Consider the following 22,500-nt stretch of genomic DNA (forward strand, 5'->3'; position numbering starts at 1 on the left):
GTTAGCAAATTCATAAAGATGAATGGATATAATGGAAGACATTTTAGACTAGTGCTTATGGTGTTGGACCTCTGATTGAAAGTTTGTGAGCTTGACACCCAGGTCCACCAAGCTGGGCCCTGAGCAAGGCACTGAACCCTCAAAAGATTAAATGCCGAAAATGTAAATATACATTTATACCATTGAACACTGTGCCAAGGCCTGTATCATGGAGCTTTTTACAACAAAATCTGTCCTGTGTGGGAAACACAAATCTAAAATGTTACACAGGAGAAAAGGAATCAGTGGCATCCAAGCTTGGGGGCATTTAATCATCATGCCAACTCATGCAACTATACAGTATATGTTCAAAAGGGTTCGGACTACCGAGCATGAAACTCAGCATGGTTGGCACTCAGCACTCAGCATACCGAGCATGGTTGTTGATCATCTTATTCCAAAGGTGTGGCATTAATGTGAAGTTGCCCCATAACTTATTAAACTTAGTCTAGAAAGTCGACGCCCACATATTGTGGACCCGTATTAAACTACAGCGCATTTAATCTCATATTTTGTATGACCAGGATGGAGGATGCTGTGGGGCAGGAGGAAAATCTAAAGGTTGCTGCTTGACCAGTGAAGACACAACAGAGCAGGTCAATGTGATAACAACCCGTGTGAACTGCTACCTACTTCAACTGTTTCTTTTTTGTTTATACAGGAATTCGAGGCATTCAAAGATAAATTCAATACAAGCTAACAATCAGTCTCTGTCCTTGTTGTTGCAAATGCAAAATGAAACTTTGGTTTCATTATTTTCAATCTGGTTTCCAGGCATATTCAAAACATCCAGTTCAACAACTATTTAACCCTTCAGAATTTATGCCACTGGACCCAACACAGGAAATCATTTTCCCTCCAGAACTGATGGTACGTTCAACGTTTGAATCAAAATCTGACGAATCATATGAAATACATTCAATTCAATACTTTAAAATTGCACTTGTAAGTTATATATTTTATATTTATATTTGTTTCATTTCTTGACTTTAGCTTTAACTTTAACTTTAACAAAACTGAGGGTTCCCTTATGCCTAAACATGTTGTCCTACAGAGTCTTTCCAAGCAGCCACCACGACAGCTGCAATTTCTTGGAGAAAGAGTATTATGGATTCAACCCAGCACCCTAAAGGAACTACTGGAGCTAAAAGCATTGTATCCTACAGCCAAGCTGGTGGTGGGAAACACTGAAGTTGGTGAGGCCTTCAAATTTATTTGTTAAGTTATTTTAAGTTATTTATAAGTTATCTATAAGTTATTTTACCTTTCTTAGAGATCACTGATTCTGGTTTATGTATTTATTTGTTCTTACGTTTCATCTTTTAAGGTATTGAAATGAAATTCAAAAACTTTCTGTACCCCCTGATCCTGGCACCAACATACATCCAGGAACTCCACAGCATCCATTACACTGATACTGGTAAATATACCATTTGTGCAATCACCACATCTGCAGCCATTATTGCATGCATTAATTCCTGCCACTTTAGCAGGAAGACCTGTACACCTTCGCATTCATGCAATTATTCAATCAGCTAATTATGTGGCAGCAGCTGTAAACACTACAATCATTCTAATTAGGATTAATCCAAATGATATTTTTTACCAGATTTAAATGCTTGAATTTGTCTAGTTTCTCGATCGGATTTTACAATGTGAAGTCAAGTGGTGCAAATGTGTCGACAGACCCTCTGAGCTTGTGCAGACGTTTTGTTAGAAATATATGTAATGCAATTGTGACCTATGACCTGTGAAATTAGGTGACAAACTTTTTTTTAAAAATAATGTGTTGACATAAGCCATCATTGCTGTGTTACCTGATTCTGTTCTAGATAGATAGATAGATAGATAGATAGATAGATAGATAGATAGATAGATAGATAGATAGATAGATAGATAAATAGATAGATAGATAGATAGATAGATAGATAGATAGATAGATAGATAGATAGATAGATAGATAGATAGATACTTTACTGATCCCACAAGAATTTATAAATATGGATTCTCCTGAAGTTCCTTGGACATTGATAAAAAATTCCCAAAATAAATATGTTAAGCTTAGGAATAGTCTCGAAACAGTTCCTCATGAAAACTGTGTGTGTGTGTGTTTGTGTGTGTCTGTGTGTGTGTTTGTGTGTGTGTGTGTTTGTTTTAGGGATCGAGTTTGGTGCATCTGTGACACTGACTGTGTTAAAGGAGATACTGTGTGAAATGGTAAACAAGTTACCCAGCTACAAAACGGAGGTTTTCCAGGCCGTACTCGAGCAGCTGCACTGGTTTGCAGGGCAACAGATTCGAAATGTTGCAGTAGGTCATTTAGCTCATCCTTATAGTTGGATTAACCTGGATTAACATAATAAATTAGTTCTTGGGTTTATTAACCTTTGCAAATTTGCAGGTTTCTCAAATTTATACATTTTTTCATTTGTGTGTGTGTGTGTGTGTGTGTGTGTGTGTATGTGTGTGTGTGGTGATAAATGTCCCATATTTACTGTCAGGCTGTTGGTGGAAATATTATGACAGCAAGTCCTATCTCAGACCTTAACCCTGTGTTCATGGCCGTGGGTTCTAAGCTAACTCTGATGTCCAAAGGTAAAATAAAGACTTTTTTTTTTCTGTTGTTTTGTAGTTCAAAGATCAAAGGTTGACTGGATAACAGTATGCCCTGTTAAGGATAAATATCATGTATGCTGAGAAGTGCTTATAATTTAATTGTAAATTTTATGCATTTGTAAAGACAACCTTTTGCTTTTCTTATGGTTATAAATCTTAATGGTTTTGCAGAGGGAAAACGTGTGCTTCGGATGGATGACAAGTTTTTCACTGGCTACAGGAAAACTGCTTTAAAACCAGAGGAAATCCTTTTGTCCATTGAGATTCCCTATACAAAAAAGGTCTGCATTAGCATAACACGCAAAGATCTGCTTAACTGAACATATACCTGAGTAAATACCAACTAAAAATAAAATAAAATAAAAAATTCTTCTTGTCTACTAGGGCCAGTATTGCTCAGCCTTTAAACAATCACTTCGCAAAGAGGATGATATTGCTATTGTCACCACTGGGATGAACGTAATTTTTAAAGAGCAGTCCAATATAGTGCAGGACATCCGACTGAGTTATGGTGGAATGGCCCCTACCACTGTTCTCGCCACGACAACATGCAGCCAACTTATTGGCAGGTAATTCAGATTCTGCACATTCTGTTAGCCATTTGATTCCCAACTCTGGTCCTTTAGTACCACTTGTCCTGCATAATTTAGTGTTTTCTCTTATCTAACACATCTGATTTAAATGACCAGTTCAGTTAAAGTGGTTTTTGGTGTGTGTTACAGCAGGGCAGACACTCAAATTTCCAGTTTGGGAATCTGTGCTGTAAGATAAGCATAAAATTCAATAGGCTAAAGCCTATTAAATTATTAAATTTAAGCCTATTAAGTATTAAATTGCAAACAAAGGTACAAAGTGCAGTTAGTTTCTGTCAATTTCAGGCAGTGGTGGCTTGAGTGGTGAAGGCTCTGGATTGTTGATTAGAAGGTCATGGTTCAAGCTCCAGCATGGCCAAGCTGCCAGTGTTGGGCCCTTGAGTAAGGCAAGGGCCCAACTCTCACTGCTCTAAGGACGCTGTATCATGGCTGACCACAACCACCAAAGTTGGGATATGTGTAGAAAGAATTTTACAGTGCTGTAATGTATATGTGGGGAAAAAAAGGCTTCTTTTACGGTGGCCGGGAAGTGCAAAACAAATTAACAAAACCCAAACCAAATTAACAAAACCGAAAACACATTAACAAAACCGAAAACACATTAACAAAACCGAAAACACATTAACAAAACCGAAAACACATTAACAAAACCCAAACCAAATTAACAAAACCCAAACCAAATTAACAAAACCGAAAACACATTAACAAGTCAGACAACCCGGAAGCGGTTGGTATAATTTGTTAATGGAAACTTACCATCATCGGACGAGACACCTTTCATTCAACTTTATATCTTTAATGACAGTCGTCTTGTCCAATGATCGGTAAGTTTCCATTCACAAACTATACCTACCGCTTCCGGGTTGTCTGAATCGGTGCATGAAACACATTAACAAATCAGAAAACACATTAACAAATCAGAAAACACATTAACAAATCAGAAAACAAATTAACAAATCAGAAAACACAACGACATTTCAGACAACCTGGAAGCGGTTGGTATAGTTTGTGATTGGACAAGACACCTGTCACTCAAAGTATACATGAAGTTCAACAGTCTGCCACAGGGAAAAGTTGGAATGGATGGATGGAATGGATTACTGTGGATTAATTCTGTTATTTTCTTGAACGGAGAACTTTATTTAAACGGAGAACTTTACACATTACACATAAGATTCCATACCTGTATATCTTGAGTGACAGGTGTCTTGTCCAATGATCGGTAAGTTTCCATTCAAAAAACGATACACTACCGTTTCTGGGTTGTCTGACTTGTCGTTGTGTTTTCGAATTTGTTAATTTGGTTTGGGTTTTGTTAATTTGGTTTGGGTTTTGTTAATGTGTTTTTGGTTTTGTTAATTTGGTTTGGGTTTTGTTAATTTGGTTTGGGTTTTGTTAATGTGTTTTGGGTTTTGTTAATGTGTTTTGGGTTTTGTTAATTTGGTTTGGGTTTTGTTAATGTGTTTTCGATTTTGTTAATTTGGTTTGGGTTTTGTTAATGTGTTTTCGATTTTGTTAATTTGGTTTGGGTTTTGTTAATTTGTTTTGCACTTCCCAGCCACCGTATTCTTTCTATCTAACCGCAGTTCTAAGAAGCATTCTACCAGCTACCAGTTTTTGAACATGAATCATATTTTCTTTTTGAACATGAATACATTTTGCATGGACAGAGACAGTAGAAACATAGGGTTTGCTAAAATGCATCACAGGATATCTAGTGTGTATCAGGATTAGGTGCGTCCTGCCAAAAGTTGGAGCTTTTAATAATGAAATAGAAATTTTTATTATCACTACATATACAGTACATTACAGCACAGAGGAACTCTTTTCTTCACATACCCTATCTGAGAAGGTTGGGGTATGAGTGCAGGGGCAGCTATGATACAGCACCCCTGGAGAAGGGAGGGTTAAGGGACTTATTCAATTACCCAACCATCATAGCTTGAACCCCAACCTTCCAAACAACAACCCAGAGTCTTAACCACTTGAGCCACTACTGTCTAAACATATCTATAGATGGTCAGGTATGAAAGCTTGAATTCTTGGTAACTGACTGGTCCAAGGCCATAGTTGTTGGTAACAGGATTGTTTATAGTTTGTGAAATACAACCAAATAAATTCATTAAAATAAATAGCAGGCAGAATGAATAAACAGTCCTGCACTCATCTCTACAGTAGTTGAGACATTTATGAACTTTAATTGTTTAGCTGAGTTCAAGAAACTGCTTCCAGAGTTTGCAAAGACTCAGTGATAGGATCCATATTTAACTAAAGCAAATAGTGGTATTGGTGTTAAGCTCCGAATATTAATGTAATGTAATGTAATGTATGATCCTTTTTATATATTTTCTCTTGTAAGAGCTTAAGAACTTAAACATGATTCATGACAATCACATGCAAACCAGACCAATTGTTATTCTTTCCTTTCTTAAGTATCATCTCTTTGGAATGTTAGCGTTATCGTTCATTTAATATCTGCTCACCTGCTCAAAATAGGTACACATTTTACACTGAGGCAAGTCTTTCAGTTATTACTACTGATGTATTATTTGTTGCGTAGCACTACTATATATGCTGCATCTACAAAATACACTAATTTCAGTTATAGATACTCCAACCCCAAGCCCTGTTAATGGAATATATTGTAATATTCCATATTTAATGGAATTAATATGAATATATTATATTATATTAAGTTACTATGAAAAATACAATTTAGCCGAGTCCAGAAATCTCACACAACCTACACACATGTCGCACAAATATATAATTGTCGCACAAATATATAATTTTGCTGTATTTATGATTCTAGGCGGTGGAATGAGGAGCTGATGCAGGATGCCTGCTCTTTCTTGGCTGAAGAGATGACACTGTCTCCCTCCGCTCCGGGTGGGATGGTGACATACAGACGCACACTGACCATCAGCCTGTTCTTTAAATTCTACCTCACCGTCCAGAACAAACTAGCTAAGGAGGTACGACCATGTTCATAGATATAAGAGTTGGAACTCAGCAATGAACTATTTTGACATTTATGTTTAAGCATCAGTGCACCTGTGTACCAATCATAATGTAATGCATGGAAATCAAAGTTATCACTAATGTCCCACAGCATTAAAAATGCTTAAAATCACGACAATCGGTGATAAATGATAATAAAGCTGGGATATAGGTGGAAGAATTTGGGCATGTGGTAGCCTAGTGGTTAAGGTGTTGGGCTACCAATCGGAAGGTTGTGAGTTTGATCCCAGGTCCACCAAGCTGCCACTGTTGGGCCTCTGAGCAAGGCCCTTAACCCTCAATTGCTCAGCTGTAAAAAAAAAAAAAAAAAAAAGAGATAATGTAAGTCGCTCTGGATAAGGGTGTCTGTCAAATGCTGTAAATAAAGAATACACTTTGGGACTTGTAGAAAACCAGGGGTTTGTAAATCATCAGTGATTTCTTTGCCTGTACACCCAGAATGTTTAAAATACCTTTTTAAAACTCATTCTTAATTGCGTTTCTTCAGCACCTTTCCATTGAGGAACTCAGACCAGATCATGCCAGTGCTATTAAAATCCATCACCCGGATTCACCATCCAGTGTTCAGCTGTACCAGGTACACATACTTCACTTCATCACTTTATTCTTTTTTTAAATTGCAGACAGAAATGTATCTACATCTTATAAGCTCTAAGAACAATTACATTTTTAAATATAGGCAGTCCCTCCTGGTCAGAGCCCAGATGATGTGGTTGGACGTCCAGTTATGCATCTGTCTGCTCTGAAGCAGGCCACAGGAGAAGCTGTGTACTGTGATGATATCCCTCACTTTGAGAACGAGCTCTATTTAGCCCTTGTCACCAGCACTAAAGCTCATGCTTATATTCGGTAAGTAACAGCTATCAGCTAACAGCTATCAGCTTAGCTAACAGCTAAGTAACAGTAATCCATACATTTGTATTTTGTTTCATTAGCCCTTATTAATTAATTTGTAGAAATGTGCCTAAAATATGATTGAAAAGGTGTTTTATGATATACGAATAATGATGAATTGCATTGATTTATCTGTTTTACATTGGTCCTACTTTCAAGTGCACGAATTCTGTTTACATGGAAAATAAAATGTGCTGGTGAATGGATCTTCAGTGACAGTACATGCATTGATTTTCAGTACTTTCTCCATCGAGAAGCCTTAGCGTGTGCATATGTGTGTCTTTTTGTAGATCTATCTATATAGATAAAGCCATGGAACTTCCGGGTGTGGTAACGTTCGTCTCTGCCGAGGACATCCCTGGCAGCAATAAGACTGGACCTGTTGTTTATGACGAGACTGTCTTCGCTGATGGAAAGGTTACCTCCATCATTTATAATGTCTATTTACATAGACAAGAATAAATAACACTATGCCGAAAAATGGCACAAAATTTGGATATTTGGGAATTTTTGGGAGTAGGTTGACTAGACACTTGATTTTTATGCATAAAGATGATGTGCAATTAATTTATAATTAGTAGCTCAGTGATTAAGGTTTTGGACTACTGATCAGAATATTGTAAGTTTGAGTCCTAGGTCCAATTAATTGCCACTTCTGGGCCCTTGAGCAAGGCCCTTAACCCTTAATAACTCAATTGTATAAAGAAATTAGATCAATTTAAGTCACTCTGGATAAGGACGTCTGCTTCAATGACAAACCTAATAGCTAAGAATTGTAACAGTGTTATTGTGCATTTCTCAATTTTTCAGGTCACATGTGTGGGTCACATTGTAGGAGCCATTGTAGCAGACACACAAATCCATGCACAGAGGGCAGCAAAAGCTGTGAGGATCACATATGAGGAATGTCAACCTGTGATTGTCACCATTCAGGTGTGAAGTCATTCCATATTTCTGCAAAATCCCTGCAAAACCTTCACCATTGTGGATCAGGGAATTAAGACAAGCTTGTGTAATGCTGTCCCTAAATATATTTGAATGTGATCTCAATGGAGTATCAGAAAGCCAGCAAAAAAATGAAGCTTTCTACTAGAAAGCATCCTCATCCTCATCCTAAAAGAGAGAACAGAGAAGTTAAGCACAGGGAGGAATTTGTTTTATGATATATGTGCAATTGAACGAGCTATGAGTCATTGTGCAGATGGGGAAGGAAATGTTTTTCCAAGAGAGAGAAAGATAACACACCTACTGTACAGTACATACTGTACACATACACATTTAATCCTGGTATTACTGGAAGGTTCAGATTATTAAGCATGTTTCAACTTGGTGTAATATATTATATGTCCTCCAATGCTGACTGTTAACAGATATATCCTAAGAGGTTAATTGTGAATTTTGGAATGGCAGATAAAAAGAAACGCTCATACATTATAGAGCAGTCAGCGTGTGTTTAGTACATTTACATTTACATTTACAGCATTTGGCAGATGCCCAAAGTCACGCCTGAAGTCACAATTACATAATATGGCTATTCAGGAAATTCACAGAAACAGACACAGCAGATATATATAAATGTAAATGTAAATGTAAATGTACTAAACACACGCTGACTGCTCTATAATGTATGAGCGTTTCTTTTTTCTTTTTATGTGTGTGTGTGTGTGTGTGTGCGTGTGTGTGTGTGTGTGATGCAGTACATAGTGAGATGAAACAACATTTCTCCAGGACCACAGAGCTAAGGACTTAAAGTAGGTTGTCCTAGCCATATAAAGTGCATCGTGTGCAACCTAATGTAAGCGGTACCTGACGAAGGACAGTGCAGACAAACAATACGAAACACTGCAGGACAAGTATACAATATACAGTATAATTATGTGTGTTCGAGTGTGTATTTGATTTGGTACGTGTGTGTGTGTGTGTGTGTGTGTGTGTTCGGTACAGTTTAGTTCTGGTTCTGGTTGTTGAGGAGTCTGATGGGTTGTTGTGAGGGCCCAAATACACAGATCCTTCTGATAATGAGGAAGCAGGGGTACATTTGTGTCAATTAATACATAAATATATACTTCCAAACCTTCTGTTCTGTCATATGGCCATGAAGTCTTCTCAATTGATTTTAGCAATGCACTACTGATCAGTTAGTCAAAAACTGCCAGCTTGTTCATTAGGTTATATTTGAATTTGCCTTTTAGCAATTTTTTTGAGTTCAGTCAATGCAAGCGCAAACCCTAGGCATGGTCTGTAAAATTATGCTGTAAATGTGTGATCTAATATATCTTTTAGCTTCCCATCAGACTAGGATGTGACCCATCGTTCTACAACATAGGCTTAGACATCTCTCTACGGATGACAGTGAAGGCATACAGTTATTGCAATTTAATGCGCTCACTGGACAACTGTCAAATACCTGTCATTTATGGCAACCCAAAAATTCTTCAGCCCTTCTCCATTACACCCCTAGATATCACCAGGTGCTCCATGGCAAAAGATCTGTGTGGATATTGTAGTTGATAGATAGTAGTTGATAGTGGATGTTGAATAAAGTGGACGAAGGTACATCTGATCTGATGAATTGCTTGGCTTTTACTTTAATCTTCTCTTTTACAGGATGCCATTGCCAATCAGTCGTTCTATCAGCCAGTGAGAACTATTGAGAAAGGAGATCTTATGCTGGGCTTTCAAGAGTCTGACAACATCCTAGAAGGTATTATAGCACCTTAAAGTTTCAGGGAGGTCATTAACTCAGTAACATTAATCCAGTTATTTAAAGACAATGAATTTGTATTTGAAAGAAAACTTAAGTAGCTTTAAATATGTAGCTTTTGCTTTTTCACACCACTGTACATAACATTTCTCCAGGCTAAGGCACATACTGTATATGCTGTAGGATGATGTTTGTTTGTAATTATTCCTCCGCTGACCCTCTATAATCGCATTAGCTGTATTCTGAATGATGCTCTGATGTGATGATCCCAGGTGAAATACACATAGGCGGACAGGAACATTTTTATTTGGAGACACACTGCACACTGGCTGTGCCTCGAGGAGAGGATGGTGAAATGGAGCTGTTTGTGTCCACGCAGGCAGCCACCAAAACACAAGTAATCAAAATACTATTCTTCACTCTAGGATATATAGCATGAACACTTCATACAGTGTGTTCCACATTGAAAGTTAAAAAAGTCTCTCCAGAGACTGACCGACATTTGCAATATTATTACCTCACCAACTCTTCCAATGAATGAATGAACCGTCCAATGGCCGTATACTAACAACAGTATCACCTGCTGACCGGAATAGGTATTATTCATGTAAAATAATCACCATCGGACAAACGGGTCTCTTATTTGTAGTGTAAAATTTGTCAGTCTTCAAAAGGTCAGAGGCTTTTGACAGTTCATGATGGGCTTAAGCCCCTGAAGTGCTACCATTACAACTCCACAGGCTCAAAAAATAATCAATAGTCCAGTTTATATTGTTTACTTTTTTGCTCAAATCCAAGAGACACCCCAGGAACTTGCTCACTGTCCCTCCATTGAAAAGCTTGGCAAGGGTCTTGAAAGGGTCACGGTATATTGTGGTATCACTGTATGTGAGATGGGAATACACCCAAGATAGGGCACCTGTGTATTATAAAACACTGTCTATGCACACATTGGCACCTGGGGGCAATTTAGATTAGCAAATCTAAGGAATTTGGGTGACTGAAATAAAAATAATAGTAATAATAATCAGCAGCAGGGGGGCACGGTGGCTTAGTGGTTAGCACGTTCGCCTCACACCTCCAGGATCGGGGTTCGATTCCCGCCTCCACCTTGTGTGTGTGGAGTTTGCATGTTCTCCCCATGCCTCGGGGGTTTCCTCCGGGTACTCCGGTTTCCTCCCCCAGTCCAAAGACATGCATGGTAGGTTGATTGGCATCTCTGGAAAAATTGTCCGTAGTGTGTGATTGCGTGAGTGAATGAGAGTGTGTGTGCCCTGCAATGGGTTGGCACTCCGTCCACGGTGTATCCTGCCTTGCTGCCCGTGACCCGAGGTAGTTCGGATAAGCGGTAGAAGATGAATGAATGAATGAATGATCAGCAGTAGCAACATCATCAGGCCTCAGACCTGCTCATTAAGGATAGATGTTTCTAAGCTCCTGTGAAGCTGATTTTAGACAATGACAGTTGTTTAAAGTGCTATACAAATACATGAACAGAATCATCATCATCATCATCATCATCATCCTTATTAACAGCAAGATGAAGAATTAATAAAAAGCTCCATTATATATTGTGTTTTGCAGAATCTTGGTGTAACAGATTTTGGTTTTGCCTTTTTTTATAATGTCTTTCTTTTATTATTATTTGCTTTTAGGCACTAGTTGCCAAGGCATTGGGAGTGCCAGCCAGTCGTATTGTATGTCGGGTTAAAAGAATGGGAGGAGGATTTGGAGGAAAAGAGAGCCGCAGCACCCTGCTCTCTACAGCTGTGGCTGTTTCTGCTCAGAAGTATGAAAAAATTATGTTTATTTTTGAATTATTAATACTCAGTACTAATTAGCTGCCAGAACAGTTATATTGTACCTTCTGTAGAGTCAAGAGACCAGTGCGTTGCATGTTGGACCGTGATGAGGACATGCTAATAACTGGAGGTCGGCATCCGTTCTTTGGACGTTACAAGGTATGAATTTTACATGAATATCATTTATTCCTAGCTGTCTTTGCTGACAATGTTCACCATTGAGGAGAGAGTCTTGATTTCAGGACTGTTGTTGAGTTTATTTGATAAATCATTTTAAACACTACTCAGCTATCCCATTATTTTTTTTCCTCCTGTTGTGATTATTGAAGGTTGGATTCAAGAAGAATGGAAAAGTGATGGCACTTGATGTGACCCTCTATTGCAATGCAGGAAATTCCTTGGATCTTTCCTTGTCTGTGAGTATCAGAAGAACATTTATTCTCATTAACATATCCACATATCTCATTAATCAACCCATATTTTGTAGTTTATGTAAATTAACTTATATTGTAGCTCAGGTTCTAGCATAATAGTATTTTTTCTTTCCCTCAGATTTTGGAACGAGCACTCTTCCATATGGACAACTGCTATAACATTCTTCACATTCGTGGGACCGGCTACTTGTGCAAAACCAATCTGCCTTCCAACACTGCATTTCGAGGCTTTGGTGGGCCACAAGGAATGATGGTGGCCGAGAGTTGGATCAGTGATGTGGCTCTGTGTTGTGGCCTCCCTGCTGAACAGGTTTAGTTTGGGATTTCAGACATTTAACGAAATCAGTTAACGTGTTATTAAAGCCTTGAAGCAGTATTACAGTAGTATTACAGCCACCTACAAAATTCAAGGTACCTTTTATAGTGAAAACGTGGATTATTATGAATTAAATCAATTTCTTTGTCTCCTGTTTGCAGTGACAGCATTAAAATTCTGCACTGTCAGTATTGTAGACTGCAGTAAAATCCTGCAACTCAAAGGTATTTATTGCATATCTTTGAATCTGCAGGTGAGGAAGTTGAACATGTATAAGCAGGGAGAATACACCCCATTTAACCAGTGTCTGGACCAGTTTACCATAGAACGCTGCTGGGAGGAGTGCATGGCCATCTCAGACTTCCACCAGTGGAAAGCCAAAGTGGACCAGTATAACAAGTGAGTGGCTACATGTCATTTTTATCAAGCTTTATTTGATTAAATCATTTCTATGGAAGGGATTGAAGAATATAAATGGTGTTACTGTTGTGATGCAGACAGAATCGCTGGACCAAACAAGGGTTGTCCATCATTCCCACAAAGTTTGGCATTAGCTTCACTGCAGTCTTCCTCAACCAGGTTGTCATTTGTTTGTGATTTAATTACCATATTTATTTTTACCATATGATTACAAAAATCTCAATTTTTTTGTTTATAAGTAATTTTGAATACAGAATATAGTACAGATATAATATAAATTAAGGCAATTTCATTATCAGGAGTTATTACTTATGCAAAGGAGTATATATTTATTATCTGTGTGTTTTTAGCATATTGCTAAATACATATATTTCCAGGCAGGTGCGTTGGTTCATATCTATACAGATGGTTCAGTCCTTCTCACTCATGGTGGAACAGAAATGGGACAAGGCCTGCACACTAAAATGATCCAGGTAAAAATGAGATACACAATAATCAGTGCTTGCAAATGCACCTCTTCTTTCTGGGTATTTCCAGGCATATAGTGGGGCCCAAAATTCTAAAATTATTTTAATGTGAGAAAAACTATCATAAGTGGTCTCAGACCTTTGGACCCCATCTATATTTATACTTAGCAGTGCCACTAAAATACATAGGGTTGTGTTTTGTAGGTTGCAAGCCGAACTTTGGGAATCCCCAGCACAAAGATTCACATCAGTGAGACGAGCACTAACACAGTCCCAAACACAAGCCCTACTGCTGCATCTGCATCCTCTGACCTCAACGGCATGGCTGTCCATGTAAGGGCCACACTACTATACAGTATATAAAAATCTGATACGATAGAATTAATGCCTGCCAAAAGAAAAAACATCAGGGGAATTGGTTATGATATTGGTACATTTGAAAAACCTGGATGATATGTATTGTTATATTTAGGCAGGTTGACATCGATGCAAATTGGATTCATAAAATAATACTTATTCATATAATGTCATACAGAACACATGTCAGAAGCTGCTGCAGAGACTGGAGCCATACAAAGCCAAAAACCCGAAGGGCACCTGGGAAGACTGGGTCTGTAATATATTTGTATATATTGGCAATATTGGCATTGAACATCAAACAGAATTTCATGTGGATAATTAAACGGCTGATGTGCATATCTGGTTGAATTCAATTCAGAAATACCATATTGTAAATCCCCAAACTATTACATTGATGTAATGTATTAATTACAACATCACATGGTGTGGTAGCCTAGTGATTAAGGTGTTGGAGTACTGATTGGAAGGTTGTGAGTTTGAATCCCAGATTCACCAAGCTGCCACCGCTGGGCCCCAGAAAAAGGCCCTAAACCCTCAAATGCTCAGTTGTATAAAATGAGATAAAAATGTAAGCCACTCTGGAAAAGGGTGTCTGCCAAATGCCATAAAGTTATTAATACATTTAAACAGATTTATTTCTGAGGCAAAATATATTAATACCAAATAGTAACCTTATTTCTTTTTTGTAGGTGAATGCAGCTTACTTTGACAGGGTGAACTTATCAGCCAATGGGTTTTATAAGTATGTAAAACCTTTCAAATTTTAAAATATTAGGTGCCTAAATCAGCAGTATTTTTACATTATTGACTACAGGAGTTGTTTATTCCCCCTGATTCTGCAGGACTCCAAACCTTGGCTATGAGTTTGAAACAAATTCTGGCCGACCTTTTAACTATTTTTCTTATGGCGTAGCAGTCTCGGTGGTGGAGGTAGACTGTCTGACTGGGAGTCACAAGGTAAAAGCAACTTTCTTATTCGTGATGAATCAGTTTCTATACATTTACATTCAACATAACATCATTCACATGTTACTTAACTTTTGTGATCACTGATGTCATTTGGATAAAGAAGACTAGATCCTGCTATTATGCTGCTTTTATGCATATGATCGTGATGTGTTCATGTGTTGTGACAAAATTATCCGGAACATCTTCACTCCCTTAGAACCTGCATACTTCAATTGTTATGGATGTGGGCAAAAGTCTGAACCCAGCACTGGACATTGGTCAGGTATACTGGCTTTCTCTCACAATGACCAACTGGCTTGACACTGTGATGTGTATTGTAGCTGACTTTTTTTTTGCACATTTTATGTGCAGGTGGAAGGTGCATTCATGCAGGGCGTGGGTCTTTTCACCCTTGAGGAGTTGCGCTACTCCCCCCAAGGTTACCTGTACACTCGTGGACCTGGGATGTATAAGATTCCTGCATTTGGAGACATTCCAACTGAACTTAAGGTCTCACTACTTAGAGATTCTCCCAATGAGAAGGCCATCTTCTCCTCCAAGGTAATACTGGCTCTCATGGTTTATTGACTTATGGTTTATTGTTATGGGACATCAGTCAACCCCAGAGGTCCATGAAGCATAACCATGGAGCCCATGATTGTTTTTTTAGTTATTGTATTAGTTATTGTGGCATTAAATATCTACACCTTAAATTGAATATATTCAATAACTCACTAACAAATAGGACTGCACATAATGTATCTAGTGACAATTAAAAAAAAGCTATAATTGTTCCTCCAGGAGATTTTTTTTGTGGTTGTGTGATGAATTTTAATCAATTGCAAGTTCCTCAGAATATTGTAGAATTTATTGTATTGAAGTGTTAATTTATGCAATGGAAAATCACTCAATCCTGGAGGAACTGAATAGTTCTAAGAAATTCCCAAAATACTAAACAGATTTAAATAATGTGCCTAATATTTCAATAAATAAATTGTCTTCAAAATTAAATATATACAGTATGTACTGAGAGGGTAATTGAAAGGTAATGAGAGGGTTCACTGTATATTTCTGTTAGTCTCAGAATATGTATTACTCAATAAACAGTATCATGGTATGAAGGAAATAAGACATAAGTCATTCTTTTGCTATTATGCTACTTTATTTAGGCGGTTGGAGAGCCTCCGCTCTTCCTGGCAGCCTCAGTCTTCTACGCTATCAAAGATGCTATTACAGCAGCCAGGGCTGAGTCTGGCCTTACGGGGCCCTTTAGACTGGACAGCCCTGCTACACCTGAGAGAATACGTAACGCTTGTGAAGACAGATTCACCAAACTTGTATGTTGACCTATATTCCTTTTTGAATACACATTTTTAGTTTTAACACCACCAACACATCCTGTTTACTTTACTTTATTAAACCACCTTGTAAGACAATCAGTTACCCATACTCTGATTCTGACATGTGCTACACTGTGAATCTGTTTTTCTAAGTCTGGCAACATTGACTCATAAGCTGCATACTTTCCCCCATTTTGTCCAAGCACTGAATCAAGACTCGTTCCTTTATCCATCCAAAGCCATACTTCTAATACGGAAGCATTATAGTACATGTCACAGAAAAACGAATCTGGTTGGACTTGTTTGAATATTTTGTGGCCAATCAAATGTGACATTCACATGTTGACAAGAGGTCAGACACAAACAAGGCATTTTCAATACAGCTATCAACCATAAATGCAACAAGAGTCCCAAACTTTTAATAGACTCATCTTGTGCGTTCAGACATTGCAGTCATAAATATTAAGCATTTCATTATCCTAAACAATATTTTGCTGTTATCTTAGAAATCTTTGTTTTGTTTCAGTGTCCACCTTCGGAGTTGGGAACTTATACACCGTGGGATGTGAAGGTGTAAAGCACTTACTGCTGTCTCACTACTTCAGTACATTCATCAAGACTTATATCTAAATGCAAGATGACTTGTACAACAAATGAACATTGAAAATCAAAATTATATGAAATTGTGTATTCAGAAAAAAGGATTTATTTTATATATATGTTACCAAATCTTCCATTGATAATCCAAATTCTTAATTATAGAATTAAAATAAAAACAAGGGCACGTGGATAAAAAATTTTTAAACACCTTCTGCAGTTCAGGTCACACGTTTTCTCTGTGCTTTAGCCAGGGGCGCCACTAGCAATTTTGGGCCCTATGAAAGAAAAGATACTGGGCCCCCTACCACACTGTTACTACCAATTTAAATTATCTCTGGGGGCGTGGGTTTTGTTAACTGAATTTTAGGATCTATCCATTAATGATTATTGTTCTATATCAGCATCTGTAAATATTATATTCCTTACATAAATAAAATTTAAAAAAAAAGCCCGGAACACATTTAATTCCTAAAATCACAACGTTTTTTTATTTTTATTTATTTATTTATTTATTTATTTATTTATTTATTTATTTGTTTATTTATTTATTTTTTACATTATATACATATTACATTTTTATATACAATATATGGTTAAGCATCTTTAGAGTGGTTAAAAAATGATAAGAAATTAAATTTCTTTATTCATAAGTCACCAGTTCAGAAACCTTTTTTCAGGATTGCAGTCCAATGTGAGGAAGAAGCATACACTGGATGGGACACCAGTCTGTTGCAGTGCTCTATACACATATGTCACAGGAATATCACAGGAATATACATATATTCCTATCACAGGAACTTACAGTTAAAAGTTTCATATTTATTTATGTACAAGGTTTACCTAATTTATCTACTAAACATGGTAAGTGTATATAAATGCAGAAGTAGCAAGGCTACACAAAGTTACCACAGAAACAGTGTACTTTTTCCTCCATATACCTCTATATATCTCTATATATCGTCTATAATACCTTCTTGCACATTACTGCACAATATATAATAAGAGCAATTTGTTGAACAAATCTTTTAGCATAACTTTTTAACTCCTGAACTTGTACATCAACCTTAGCCACATTACTCAAGTTCATAAATAGTATCAGTCAGATGCCATGTAGTTCTAAAGAGGTTAAAAACATTAAGGATTTTTAAAAATAATTAAATTCTTATGTGGAGACCCCAGCAGAGACATGTGCACAGTCTATGGTCTGTATATAGAGAAGCAGCTCTAAAATTAAAGCAAGTTTCTTTTGTAAATTGTAGGCCATTTTGTCCAGAAAAGTATTTCTCCAGTTTATATAACTTTATTGAACTTGGCTTGACCCTCTGTGACCCTCTGTAGGATAAGCAGTAGAGAAAATGGATGGATGGATGGATGAATGGGTGGATGGATAAATTTTCATTCATTCATTCATTTTCTACCGCTTATCCGAACTACATCGGGTCACGGGGAGCCTGTGCCTATCTCAGGCATCATCGGGCATCAAGGCAGGATACACCCTGGACAGAGTGCCAACCCATCGCAGGGCACACACACACACTCTCATTCACTCACGCAATTACACACTACGGACAATTTTCCAGAGATGCCAATCAACCTACCATGCATGTCTTTGGACCGGGGGAGGAAACCGGAGTACCTGGAGGAAACCCCCGAGGCACGGGGAGAACATGCAAACTCCACACACACAAGGTGGAGGTGGGAATCAAACCCCGACCGTGGAGGTGTGAGGCGAACGTGCTAACCACTAAGCCACCTTTCCCCCTCTAATTTGCATTCATTTAGAACTAATTATCTGTTCAATATTTTACTTACAGACTTTTGTATAACGACACTAAAACACTGACACTAACCTTGCCAAGTAAAATTATGTAAGCTTTTACAGTATGTACCAAGTATTTTGTTACATGAATCTCTCACTATTTCTTCTTATAAGTAGTTTCTTAGTAAGACTACTGTTGCACATGCCAATATTATCTTGCGTTTGTGTTTTTTTTTGAAGTCCCAATGCTGTCAGTAGTATCAGACAGTGGAGGAGTAACACGACAACAAAGAAAAATGGCTTTGAAAGCCTGACGGAATGATTTCATCCTGTAGGCATAGAGCAGAGGGTTAATGGCTGAATTGGCATGGGAAAGGATGATTGCTGTCAAAATAAGTGGCAATGGCACTGTGAAGTGTGGACTGAACTGCTGCATGCAATTCAAAATGTGAATTGGCATCCAGCAAAGCACAAACAGGAAGATGAGCAGGAAAATCGAGGTGGCCTTTTTCGCTTCACGTCTCATAGCTGAATTTTGCCTAGCTTGCGCTTCTAATGCACTGCGTAACGCTGCAATGCGTCTCACCTGCTTCCTCACGGTTATGAAAATGTGAACATAAATGAAAAACATTGTCAGCAGGGGAATTAGAACACAACCAAAGAAGTTGAAGTAGACCATGAAGGCAATGTCCACCACACAGGCAAAGAAGCAGTAGCTGATATGTCTGGATCGCTTTTGAAAGCCTAGCAGTGGCACTGAGCTCAAAAGAAAAGCGAGAATCCAGGTTAGCAGTATGACTAGCCTAGCGATCCTTGGCTTCAAGAGCCTCTGGTAGTGGAACGGCAACAGGATGGCAACATAGCGCTCAATGGCTATCGCCAGCAGGCTGAAGACAGAGCTCTGGGTTAGCATGATAAGCATGTACACAACAGTAGCACACAGGTATACATTATTGTGGGGGAAACCCAGGTCTGTCATAATAGCACAGGGAATGGCCAGTGTACCTACAAAGAAATCAGCTGCTGCTAAAGAAACCAAGAAGTAGTTGGTGACAGTACGAAGCTTCTTATTGCGTCCCACCGCAATGCAAACCAGTAGATTTCCAGTTATAGCCAGAATGGATATCGTTACTTCAGCTGTGATGTATGCTCCGTGAAAAAACTCTTGTTTAGAAGGGATGACTGTTTGAGTTGATCCATTCACAGTAACCTCCAAGCAGTTATTCATAGTTCCATTCAAGTGTACCTCCTCAGCTCCAGTGCTGAGTCATGGCAATAATCACTGGAAGACAGGAAGAATTCAGAAGCAGTTAGGTTCACTTGTTAGTTGACTAATTTGAAAACTACATTATTGTCCTTCTGAAAAAGCATATCGTCATTGAATGACGATAGAATTCTTTTTGTCTTTTTGTACCGACCTAAGGATATTTGCTCTTTTCAAATTAAAAACATTGTGTTTATTGTGTCTTATTGTTGACTGTCGATATAGATACGTTTATTAGAGTTTGTCACGATATTCCCCAGCCATATGTTCCTGACCAGATTTCCCCTGGCCATTGTATTGTTTGTTTATTCAGCATTTAGTGCCTTCGTGTCTCAGTGTGTTGCTGGAACACCTGAACAAGTGCTGTAATGATATTAACATTTTAATATACACTATGCACTGTGTTAAGGGGATAAAGCACTTTGTATCTAAAAAGCATTGACATAGCATCTCAAATCTGGCTTCTACAGCTTTAATCGACGTTCCGTACAGAGATTGAGTATCATAGAATAACAGACAGGTGAAAAATAATTGGAAAAAATTTTCCATTGCATTCATCACATTATTTCTGTAGTTTAGGTGTATACATGCAATATCAACTACTACTACAGTAATAAATATGTGATTCTAATACAAAACACTAATATTTAGTTAGCTTTTTTAGTTATATTTAGTTAGACATTAGCTTTAACAAAGTTTAATCGGTGTGAGAGCAGAGTATGCCAAGGATAGAGTTCGGTGGAAACAGATGATTCGCAGTGGCGAAAGTAGAACAAGAAGAAGAAGCCAAAGAAGAAGCTTTGGCAAGTTGTATGTATGTAACAGCTTAGGCATTAGTAGTGGAAACAAATTTATTCATTTGTTAATGATTAAAAAAATTGTAATGAAAACTTGATTTAAAATGTGTTACCTGTTTCTTCTGAAGGTCCAGAGAGTCTGAGCAATAAAATTTGTAATCAATTAAATGTTTGACCAGAGGCTTTGGTAGAATTTGGTAAATCCGTGTGAATCATTTATCCAATTTGAATCATGTAGGATTTTATATATCCGTGGCAGCAGTCCAGCTGACCATAATGTTTAGACCAATGTTCTTTGAGTTCCAGATTAATCCACACTAACCATGTGGTGAAGTTGAGCAAGCCGATCTGAGCTTGTTGGATGCTGCTTCTTCGTACGTCCCACCCCTTTTTTCATGTACAGCCTCTAAAAAACTCGGTGTTAAATATGAATAAGTCGCAAATGATCAAAGTTTTACATGAAGTAATAACGAAGCAGAAAGCATTCAAGTTTTAGCAGCGTCTTTTGTTCTTTGTATTAGCATTGCTTGCAATTGTACCCTGTGTTATCTGTATTTTATACTACAAATCCAACTAAACACGTCAACTCCTACGTTACTGGAATTAATTTTGTCCTTATGAATAAGCATATTGTCATTCAGTGTGTAGACACTTTTTGTACTGACCTAAGAATATTTGTTTTCAGATTCAATACATCAAGCTTATTATGTCTTATTGTTGGTCATTGGTATAGATAAGTTTATCTATATTTGTCACGATAAATCCAAGTGCAATATGTGCCTGGACAAAATGTTTCTCCTGGCTATTGTACTGTTTGTTTATTCAACATTTTAGTACTTTCTGTTTTTATTTTTTTTTATGCACCACTCTGTTGCAGGAGGAACTCAAAGAACACTGCAGTCACTTTAATGCACTTAGATTCACTTTGTTTTAATATCATTCCATATTAAATAAATTTTATACTATTGTGTATTTTGTATTTTGTATTGTTATTAAACAATATTTTCCTGGCATGGTTTGGGTCTTTGTAAGTTAATACAAGATTTCTGTGCCCAATCACCGTTATCTTATGGGCAGTGATGTCTCAAGTGGTTTAGGCTCTGGATTTGTTGATTGGAAGATCAGGGTTCAAGCCCCAGCACTGCCAAGCTGCCTCTGTTGGGCCCTTCAGTAAGGCCCTTAATCCTAGCTGACCCTGTGCTCTGATCAAAGAAATAATTCCCATGGGCTGTAATGTATATGAGAAAAAATAACGGCTTTTATCATGATGAAACTCTTTCATAATTGTGAGATTCTGCTTTTATTCAAAGAAAAAAACTTATTGAGAGAAAGTGTGAATAAAATGGGACAGTTTCCAGTATAGGTTTTTTTTTGACATGGTCCATGCGTAGGTTTCTTGACACCAAAGGGGAAATGGAAAAAAGTTAGCACCATTTCTCTCTTAAATACATGTGAACAAGGGGGAAGGAACATGTTCCCATGTACCAAGTTCTTATTTTGCACATTTAGGCTTGTAGCTAGTTTTAACATTTTACTAGTATTCATTTATATCTATGTATCCAATAATATTTATCTTATAGCCAGTAGCCAAATGTAATAGCAATGGCCAGCTATTTGTGCTAAAAAATACTCAAATTAAAACTAGCCAATTTTGACAGCAAGCTAGATGATAGATATTAGCTTGTATAATTAAATAGTGTAGCAAGGTTTGCTAGCACAACAGCTAATACCCAGACAAAAAGTGTCATATTGTGTCATTAAAACTAGCAGTCTCAATTCAGGCTATTGTGAATAATTAAAACGTATAATAATAAATTTGGTTGGCAAGTTAACTAAATTTGAGCAAGGTTATATTATATACACGTGGCATAGTTTACTAGTATGTTAGACATGCTTAGATTAACTATTATCAAAGTCCAGTATGTTGTTTACTGTACCTCTGTAAATTTTCAAAGTTTAGATTTACAGTACAAACTTTCCTGTGTATAAATCTAATTCTGCCACTAGAGGGCGTCAAGAGTCTTCTATATACTTACAGTATAATACATTTATAATCATTTAGTTTTAGGCAAAATTCATTACAAATAAAAATCCTTTGAAACACCTATCTTGGTTCTGGTGCATCA

The 22,500-nt window shown here is 37.5% G+C and overlaps 2 protein-coding genes across 2 annotated transcripts in view; one reads left to right on the forward strand and one right to left on the reverse strand.

Moving 5' to 3' along the window:
• The window catches only part of xdh (xanthine dehydrogenase), a 19,154-nt gene extending 2,495 nt beyond the window's left edge, over positions 1-16,659 (forward strand). The window contains exons 7-36 of the mRNA XM_060880380.1: positions 564-635; positions 814-909; positions 1,094-1,235; positions 1,367-1,459; positions 2,198-2,349; positions 2,541-2,634; positions 2,827-2,936; positions 3,040-3,224; positions 6,061-6,223; positions 6,757-6,846; positions 6,949-7,118; positions 7,454-7,580; positions 7,974-8,096; positions 9,771-9,867; positions 10,140-10,264; positions 11,523-11,656; positions 11,741-11,828; positions 11,999-12,085; positions 12,222-12,413; positions 12,673-12,818; positions 12,917-12,998; positions 13,217-13,312; positions 13,511-13,639; positions 13,842-13,916; positions 14,356-14,408; positions 14,509-14,623; positions 14,832-14,897; positions 14,987-15,175; positions 15,784-15,951; positions 16,481-16,659. Coding sequence (XP_060736363.1) covers positions 564-635; positions 814-909; positions 1,094-1,235; positions 1,367-1,459; positions 2,198-2,349; positions 2,541-2,634; positions 2,827-2,936; positions 3,040-3,224; positions 6,061-6,223; positions 6,757-6,846; positions 6,949-7,118; positions 7,454-7,580; positions 7,974-8,096; positions 9,771-9,867; positions 10,140-10,264; positions 11,523-11,656; positions 11,741-11,828; positions 11,999-12,085; positions 12,222-12,413; positions 12,673-12,818; positions 12,917-12,998; positions 13,217-13,312; positions 13,511-13,639; positions 13,842-13,916; positions 14,356-14,408; positions 14,509-14,623; positions 14,832-14,897; positions 14,987-15,175; positions 15,784-15,951; positions 16,481-16,531 — 3,510 coding nt within the window. The 3' untranslated portion in view covers positions 16,532-16,659. The remainder of the gene's footprint in view (positions 1-563; positions 636-813; positions 910-1,093; positions 1,236-1,366; positions 1,460-2,197; positions 2,350-2,540; positions 2,635-2,826; positions 2,937-3,039; positions 3,225-6,060; positions 6,224-6,756; positions 6,847-6,948; positions 7,119-7,453; positions 7,581-7,973; positions 8,097-9,770; positions 9,868-10,139; positions 10,265-11,522; positions 11,657-11,740; positions 11,829-11,998; positions 12,086-12,221; positions 12,414-12,672; positions 12,819-12,916; positions 12,999-13,216; positions 13,313-13,510; positions 13,640-13,841; positions 13,917-14,355; positions 14,409-14,508; positions 14,624-14,831; positions 14,898-14,986; positions 15,176-15,783; positions 15,952-16,480) is intronic.
• Positions 16,660-17,998: 1,339 nt separating this feature from the next.
• On the reverse strand, positions 17,999-20,970 carry LOC132852882 (adenosine receptor A2b-like). The gene is made up of 2 exons (XM_060880381.1): positions 20,488-20,970; positions 17,999-19,595 (listed from the first exon to the last, which is right to left on the reverse strand). The coding sequence occupies exon 2, from the start codon at positions 19,539-19,541 to the stop codon at positions 18,525-18,527; it is 1,017 nt and encodes a 338-aa protein (XP_060736364.1). The 5' UTR covers positions 19,542-19,595; positions 20,488-20,970; the 3' UTR covers positions 17,999-18,524.
• Between the last annotated feature and the right edge of the window lie 1,530 nt (positions 20,971-22,500).

Source organism: Tachysurus vachellii, chromosome 10 (assembly GCF_030014155.1).
Source record: "Tachysurus vachellii isolate PV-2020 chromosome 10, HZAU_Pvac_v1, whole genome shotgun sequence".
Taxonomy (NCBI): Eukaryota; Metazoa; Chordata; class Actinopteri; order Siluriformes; family Bagridae; genus Tachysurus; species Tachysurus vachellii.

Excerpts from the sequence above, each read along its gene's own strand:
- LOC132852882 (XM_060880381.1), bottom strand. The coding sequence starts at position 19,541 with ATGAATAACTGCTTGGAGGTTACTGTGAATGGATCAACTCAAACAGTC.